The sequence below is a fragment of the Vulpes lagopus genome, chromosome 12 (assembly GCF_018345385.1).
Source record: "Vulpes lagopus strain Blue_001 chromosome 12, ASM1834538v1, whole genome shotgun sequence".
In the NCBI taxonomy this organism is placed as follows: Eukaryota; Metazoa; Chordata; class Mammalia; order Carnivora; family Canidae; genus Vulpes; species Vulpes lagopus.
Window position 1 is genome coordinate 54,990,559 of NC_054835.1, and position 8,145 is coordinate 54,998,703.

The window sequence follows — 8,145 nt, forward strand, 5'->3', positions numbered from 1 at the left end:
GAGCCCCGCTGCCGAGGGTCGCGTCGGGCTGCGGCGGATAAGGAGACGCCGAATGTTTCCTTCTGGCTCTTGCCTGTGGACTTCGGAGTGAGAGACTCTCAACGCCCGGATTAATGGAGTGACGTACAGGCTCAGGACCCTGCGGAGCCTTTTCCCCGTCTCCCGTCTACTCGCTCAGGCACGCCAAGGGCAGCCTTCGCGGGGTCCTCGCGGCCAGCCAAGATGGCGGCCCCCGCGGTGACGGCTGCGGGAGGGTGGCCGGTCCTGGCGCTGAGCCTGCGGAGTGCTGTCCGGCGGCTTCCAGGGTGAGAGGACGGTAGGAAGCTGGGGTGCCGCCTGGGACTTCACGGAGAGACCTGCAGGGAAGGAAAGGGCCACGGGCAGGCCCGCGGGAGCCTGCAGAAAGCTCGGGGGCTAGGATACCTCGGCCCAAACCTCTGAATTGGCTGCGTGACTTTGGGCCAAAGATTGTCTGTCCCCCGCCCGACAGGGTTCTGAATCGAAGCTGAAAGCGCGGTCTTACCAAAGAGCTCAGAGCTGCGGGCGGGGCCGGGGGAGGCGGAGATGCTTAGGCGGGGCGCCTGTCCTGAGGTTCAGGAACCTCGCCTGACCGTGGGAACTTGACGAGGCGGCTTTCCCGGTGTTTTGGGGGAGAGGCCCACCCACCTCTTAGGACAAGAGCCAGAATGGTTACGTTCAGGTTTGCCTGGCGGTCTCTGCCTCTCTCCCTCGTCGGCGGGTTGGCAAACACGCCCATTGTTAAGTCAAGTCTTTCCGCGTGTGGAGTCACCTTTTGGCGACCTTTTCCTCTTCCCCCTTCTCAGGCTAACCCAGGTGAGGTGGAGCCGCTATGGTCCCGAATACAAAGATCCACGGATTGACAAGGAGTATTACCGTAAGCCGTTGGCAGAGTTGACGGAGGAAGAGAAGTATGAACAGGAACTCAGGAAGACCCAGCTTATCAAAGCTGCTCCAGCAGCGAAAACAAGCTCTGTGTTTGAAGACCCCGTGATCAGGTTAGATGGAAGCAAACACTTTTGTTCCTCGGACTAGGACTATACCGGGGAGGGCCTGCAGTAAGGATTCTGTGATACAGCCTGGGAAACCTAAACATTTTGTTTTTCTTCTTCTTCTTCTTTTTTTTTTTTTTTTTGTTTTTCTTCTTGAAGTAAATTCACCAACATGATGATGAAAGGAGGAAACAAAGTACTGGCCAGATCCCTCATGATGCAGGTAAACAGCACATCTCTCCGGTCTCCATGCTTATAGCTTTGTACGTGGCTCTTTCAGCTTAGCATAAAAAAGAACAGGTTCAGGGGCACTTGGGTGGCTCAGAGGTTGAGTGTCTGTCTTTGGCTCAGGTCATGGTCCTGGGATCGAGTCCTGTATCAGGATCTCCACAAGGAGCCTGCTTCTCCCTCTGCCTGTGTCTCTGCCTCTCTTTCTGTGTTTCTCATGAATAAATAAAATTTTGGGGGAAAAAAAAAAAAGCTTCACGTATCTGCCATTAGAATTACCGTCCCTGTATGGGGTGCCCAGGTGGCACAGTTGGTTAAGCATCTGACTTTGGATCTCAGCCCAGGTTTTGATCTCAGAGTCGTGAGTTTGAGCCCCGCATGAGGCTTCATGCTGGGTGTGGAGCCTACTTAAAAAAAAAAAAAAAAAGACCCCAGTATGTATGTATGTATGTGTGTGTGTGTGTGTGGAGGTGGTGGCTTCAGTGAAGTCCTTCAGGAGTCAGGAACCACCATTCACTCCCCCAAACACAAATCTCAGCCTATTGCTCTCTCGTCCTCTTCCAGGAAAGAGGGAGGCACATAAGAACTCTGCCTTAGGGGCAGCCCCGGTGGCACAGCGGTTTTGTGCCACCTGCAGTCCGGGGCGTGATCCTGGAGACCCCGGATCGAGTCCCACGTCAGTTTTCCTGCATGGAGCCTGCTTCTCCCTCTGCCTGTGTCTCTGCCTCTCTCTCTCTCTCTCTCTGTCTCTATGAATAAATAAATAAAAATCTTTAAAAAAAAAAAAAAAAAGAACTCTGCCTTAGAAGTGCTGAGAGAGGGGCCTCACTCTTGTAGAAGAACAGGATGATAGGAGTAGAAGGCAAGGTACTAGCTCAGCTGGATAAACCTTTCAGGGAGTCTGGGGCAGCATCTTCCAATGTTTCTCTCTGCAGACTCTTGAAGCTGTGAAAAGGAAGCAGTTTGAGAAGTACCATGCTGCTTCTGCAGAGGAACAGGCCACCATCGAACGCAACCCCTATGTCATCTTCCACCAAGCACTGCAAAACTGTGAGCCCGTGATAGGGCTGGTACCCATCCTCAGAGGGGGCCATTTTTATCAGGTGAGCAGTCAGGGCTGGAAGCAGGGCTGCCCACCCATGAGACAAGATGGTAGGGGTGGGCTAGGGAATGCTTGGGAGTGGGAGGGCCCAGAGTTGGGTCAAGATTGAATTTTATAGGGACCAGGTTCTGTCACAGTCTGCTCATCTGAGTCCTAGTGTAGAACTCACAGGCAGAGGATGGAAAAGAGAGCAAAGAAGTATCCAGATTACCTTTTCTGGATGCCCCTCGCCCCACCCCGGTTCTGTCCACTGTCCTGTGTTGTAAATTGTCAGCTTCTTCTCAAGGACTATGTGTAGAACTTGTCTTTATACACCCACATCTAGAGCTTGACCCATGACTCATGTTTTGTCACCATTTCTTAAATTGAATGAGGCTCTATCACAGCTTTTATTTCTGTGTCAGTGTTATAAGCGGGTGTTCTAATCTGCTTTTTTAATGTAGCGTGGAGACCCTCATTAACATCTGTGTCCCCAGGGTCTGGAATGGTACCTGGCATATAGTAGTGGTCTAGCAAACACTTACTGACAAGAGGGTCTTGTTTTTAGGCACCCCTGATCTGAGTTGGCTAAGTCACCCCAGCTTGATGGGGCTTTTCCCAATTGATGTTCATATCAACCTAGGTGAGCTTCCATTTAGAGGTGAGCAAGGTCTTTGCTTAGTGAGCATCTGTTCAATGAATGCCTCTATGTCTGTTGCACTGAGATCTGTCGGGAGTGAGGGGGACTCACAAAGGAGAAGCGAAGCCCCTCTCCTCAGGAGCGTTGTCAGTGCTAGCCCAGAGGGAACCTGTGGCTACTCCTTAGAGCTCAAGGAGGAGGGAGGCTGCAGCCCTGACAAATTGTTGGATTAACTTGCCCAGGTCTTGTCTTGTCCAGGTCCCTGTGCCACTTGCTGATCGGCGTCGTCGCTTCTTGGCCATGAAGTGGATGATTAAGGAGTGCAGGGAGAAGAAGCACCGGCGGATGCTGATGCCGGAGAAGTTGTCACACGAGCTGCTGGAGGCTTTTCACAACCAGGGCCCTGTGATCAAGAAGAAGCATGACATGCACAAGATGGCTGAGGCCAACCGTGCCCTGGCTCACTACCGCTGGTGGTAGAGGCGCTCCACTGAAAGAAATAATGGGAGCCACTATCCCAGTGAAAATCACCTGCTGGCTAGTAGTTCCTTTTTAAGGGCAGGCCAGCCTAAGGGTGGAATAATGTATTTATGCCTGTTAGTCCTTTGTTTGGGGGGCTGGACATGCCTTTCCTGCTCTATCTCCTCACAAAGAGGAGACATCAATCTGGATTTCCCCCAGGAACTTAGGGCCTATCCAGCTTCTCTATCTCTCTCAATTCAGGGCAGAACTTGGAATGATAGGAAAGGAAGCAGTTTTAATATTAGAAACGATTTATTAGAAAATTCTCGCCCTGAACTGGTGTAGCATGTGATATGGAAACTGCCGTTTACTAAAATTGACTGGAAATACATTCGTTTCCAAAGTGGTCCTTGTACAAAATGTATAAAAAGCAGCTTCTGGGGTGACTTGTGCTCTGCCCCTCAATATCCCAAAATATCCCACCAATAGCTCTGGGTACCCATTTTACAAATGGGGAAGCTGAGGCACCAAGCTGGCTCTTGCACTGGTGGTTACACAGTGCAGTGGGTGTTAGAAGCTGCCTTTCTCTGCATGGCCCAGGCTGGAGGTGATGGGGTAGAGGTTGATGGGACGGTGAGGGCAGGTCTGTGTGGTGTCTTCCCCAGTCCCTGAATCCAGGAGAGAAGGTGCTCAGGGCAGGACCACCATGTAAGTGGGGAACTTCTCAGGAGCCACTGAAGGTCTACAAGGGACAGTCTTTGGGAGAGGCAGGGAGTTGGGTAGGTGAGAGGCCTGTGCTGCTGGTGAGGCAGCCTGAGCTGGAGGCCTAGTCGGAGACCTCACTGTAGTAATACTTGTGGGCAGCCGGGGTCGTCTTCCAGCCAGCTGCCCGAAATTCGATGATTTCAAGCAGCAGCAGCTGGGCCAGGGAGCTGAGGCCGCTGGGGAGCAGGAAGCCGTCCCGGATCAGGACAAAGAGCTCATCCATGCGCTGTTGGTTCATCTTCTCCAGCTGCTCCCCTACCCGGTGCAGCTGCAGCACCAGGCAGTCCACCTGCAGGGGGCGGGAGATGTGATCCCCAGGGCCTTGCTAGCCCATCACAGCTGCTGTGGGCAGGCCCCTTCCCCCGTCATGCTCACACCACCTGGTGGGTGTTAGCCACATCTTCCATTAATGGAGACAAGTTCAGGACTCCCGTGAGCTCTCCTGGGCTGGACTGGATGCGGGGCCTGTCTCTAAGCTGCCACTTAACCCAGGCTTTCTGCCCCTCCCCGGCCCTGCCAGACTGCCTTTCTGGGCCATCTGTATCCACAGCTGGATTCCGATCACAGGATGGCTTTCCTACTGGGAAGAAAGCGTCTGAGCCTGAAGGTTTGGCCTGCTCTCTGTTCTGGATAAATTCCAGGCCTGGCAGCTTGTCCTGGAACTGAGACAGGCCTTGAATATCCCCACCAGGCTCCTGCCTTAGGAAGTTGGTGCTCTCGGATGCCTCCACAGACAGTGGGCTGGTATTCTGAGCCGAGCCAGGGCTTGCCCCTCCACAGCTGTCAACCCAGATCACCCACCTCCTCCTCCTTGCTCAGACTGTCGGGCTGGGCCAGCCGGAAGAGGCAGTCATACACAGGGTTCACCAGGGCCATCATGGGCATGTTGTTCACCTGTAGGGGGAGAGCAGGGGGTGTGCAGAGCCCTGGCTTAGTGGCTGAAGGAGATAGGCTGTCTCTGCCGCACAGGGTGGCTACCAGGGCCTCACCCTCAGGTAGTCAAAGATGTTGCAGATAAAGGTGACATAGCAGACCCAGCCCTGCAGGGACCGGGCTCGCAGCTGCTCCCGAGCCTGGTACTCCTGCTGCAGCCGGTTGAGGAGTCCCCGTCGGAAGACGCTCTGGCCTGCTTGCTTGCTCTCAGCCTGTGAGCCAGGGAAAGGAGGGTGAGCCGGAGGCGGTGCCATGGTGGGCCCCCCTCCCAGCTTCAGTGGCTGAGGACCCTCTTGTCTGACTCCACCTCTCAGGGAAGCCGTTTGCTCCTCTGCCCTGCCAGCAGCCAGACCTGCCCCTCTGCTTCAGCCTTTCCCAAAGCGTCTCTGCGTTTCTGCAGTCCCAGCCCACCTGAATAATGGCATAGCACATGCGTCCTGCTTCTTTGCTGAACACACAGTCCTGCAGAGAATGGTCCACGATCACGTTGGCCACCTTTTCCAAGTCCACAGCACCTGGCTCTAGGGCAGAGATAGGTGGGAAGTCTAGAGTTGCTGAATTACTACATTTGTCTCCACGTGCTTCTAATTTGAGATGTTTTCAAAGGAGCCACCCGCCATGATATGCTTACATTTAAAGAGACCAGAAAATACCACACAGGAGCAGCTGGTGGCTGGGTTATGCCGCTGTTGGAGACTAATCACAGAACGCTAGTTTTCTTAGGGCACACATTCCCTGGCACTAAGGTTGCGGAAGGAGCACAGAATAACGATGTGTTTGACAGCAATTTCACAGAAGAAAGTGTTCTTACAACACACACATGAACCCCTGACAAGAGCGGGCCAGGCAGGGCCTCCCCAGCAGGCTTAGCTTGGCATGTGATGGGCATTACTAATTGTTAGCTGAGTCAAACTTCTGTTCTGAGTGCTGCAGAAGGCACTGGTCCAGGACAATTACTGCCTCTCCTCTGCCAAGCAGAGTTCTCCATCCTCTGTCCAGAGTCAGCCAGCTCTACACATTCAAGGCCACCTGCTGTGGCAACTCGGAAGCCAGGTCCAATGTAAGCGCTTAGGAGACAAGAACTCCGTTCTCTGTGCTCCATCCCCCTTTCATGGGTCCTTAAACCTTAAAAAATGGCTTTGCTGCCCTAGAGGCGACTCTATGATTCATTCTTTCAATTACTGGCCTCAGTGTAGCTTGTCCTCCTGTCCAAGAGTGACGTTGCTGACTCCTGTTCTCAGAAAGCAAAGGGTTGGATGTTCCCAGGCTCAGGCCTCCAGGCCCATCCCGCTGGCCCCATCCCTACAGCTCAGGAGGGCTCCCATGCTCACCTTTGAGTGCTGTCTTCAGCAGCTGCTGAGTCTCTGCATCAAAAGACTGGATTTTATACTCCTCTCTACCAGGCTCCCCCATGACCATCCAGCCCCCACAGCTCTTTACAGAGGTGGGACTAATGACAGCACCTGGGAAGGAGGAGAGGGGAAGGGAGAGGCCTCAGGTGTGCAGCGCCGGGCCTGGTTTCTACCTTGCAGGCCCCGACCAGGGCTAGCCAGGGCTGGCCAGCGCTCGGGACAGGTGCTCCCGGCCAGTTCATTGCCTTGGGTGGCTGGCTGAGGGCCCAGGAAGCTTGGCTTCTGGTGGAGACTGGGCACCAGCCAGGCACCTGCTGCTCAGTTTAGAACTCCTGTAGCTTCTGGGATTACACAAGAGGTGAAGGTGGACGTGCCTACCCTCCAGTCTCCATAGGAGGTAGAGCTATTCTTGATACCCCGGCTGGGGGGAGGTGCACTGCGCTGGGGGTGTTGGTAGGGGGCATATCAGGCTGCTCCCTGCCTTTCCGGAAGCCCGCCTGGAAGCTGCTCGCCCAGCGCGACTTCCAGAGAGTGACAGGGCCGGGGTTCCACTCGCCCCGCCCCGACTCATCCCTGGGCTGTAGTCAGAACCCTGAGTCCCAAACCCGGCCGTGCAGCCCTCGGCCTGGCCTGTGCGGGCGGGTGCGGGGCTGACCCGCTCCGGTCCGGGCCAACTTCTCCCCGGGACAGACCGGTTAAACTGGCCTCCCGAGCGGCAGAAACCCGACCCTGCCCACTCAGGACTCCACACTCAGGAGCTCCATCCTGGAGCCTCCCTCCTAAAGACGAGGGGAGCCGGGTGCCGCGTCTCCCGGAGGCAGTCCCCGCTGGAGTCCCCTCTCCGGACGCGGTGCCTCCCCCCCCGAGTCCAAGGACGACCTCGGGCATCCCCCAAGCCCGGAACCCCCTTCCGGGTGGCGCGGCGCAGCCGTCCGGGGTCCCGCGGGCGGGCGAGGCCGTGCGAGCGCCGGGACCCACCTGCCGGGCCGGCGCCGCGCCCGCGGGCCCAGAGGCCGCTCAGCGGGCATGGTGCGCGCCCCCGGTCCGCCGCGCTGCAGGGCTGGGGCGGCCGGTGGGGCCTCGCCGCCGCTTAGGTCATTTCCGAGCGCGGGGCGGGGGCGGGGCCGTCCCGCCAGCGCCCCCTGCCGGAGTCCCGGCGACGCTGCCCCCCCGCGCGTGCTCCTGAGGTCCCGGGGGCGCAGGGAAGGCCGCGACGCCGCCCCCAGCCCGTCCTCACTCGAGTCGTCCGCGCCGCGCCGGACCCGCTCCTCCACCCAGAGGAAGCCCTGGGTCGCCGGCGGCGGGGCCCCCTCCCACGTCCCACGCCCGGGGCTCAGGTTAGAACAGGATGGAAAGAGGAGACTGGGCGGGGCGGCGGGAGGACAAGGAGGGCTGGCCCGTCACTTCCACCTTCCGCGCGACAGAAGGCAGGGGGACCCCTAAGGGCTGGATCGTCCCCCCACCCTCTCAAGTACAAGCGGTACTGCTCAGGTTGAAAATCAGCGGACCAGGGCCGCCCGGGTGGCTCAGCGGTTGGGCGCCTGCCTTCCGCCCAGGGTACGATCTTAGGGTCCTGGGATCTTAGGGTCCTGGGATCGGGTCCCGCATTGGGCTCCCTGCGTGTCGCCTGCTTCTCTCTGCCTCTTTCATGAAAAAAAAAAAAAAAAAAAAAAC

The 8,145-nt window shown here is 56.7% G+C and overlaps 2 protein-coding genes across 2 annotated transcripts; one reads left to right on the forward strand and one right to left on the reverse strand.

Moving 5' to 3' along the window:
• The first annotated feature begins 6 nt into the window (after positions 1–6).
• On the forward strand, positions 7–3,812 carry MRPS7 (mitochondrial ribosomal protein S7). The gene is made up of 5 exons (XM_041726754.1): positions 7–305; positions 825–1,016; positions 1,170–1,233; positions 2,174–2,341; positions 3,218–3,812. The coding sequence occupies exons 1-5, from the start codon at positions 223–225 to the stop codon at positions 3,437–3,439; spliced, it is 729 nt and encodes a 242-aa protein (XP_041582688.1). The 5' UTR covers positions 7–222; the 3' UTR covers positions 3,440–3,812.
• On the reverse strand, positions 3,715–7,600 carry MIF4GD (MIF4G domain containing). Its single transcript, XM_041726757.1, has 6 exons — positions 7,450–7,600; positions 6,451–6,582; positions 5,531–5,640; positions 5,176–5,331; positions 4,988–5,080; positions 3,715–4,475 (listed from the first exon to the last, which is right to left on the reverse strand). The coding sequence occupies exons 2-6, from the start codon at positions 6,536–6,538 to the stop codon at positions 4,248–4,250; spliced, it is 675 nt and encodes a 224-aa protein (XP_041582691.1). The 5' UTR covers positions 6,539–6,582; positions 7,450–7,600; the 3' UTR covers positions 3,715–4,247.
• Positions 7,601–8,145: the final 545 nt, after the last annotated feature.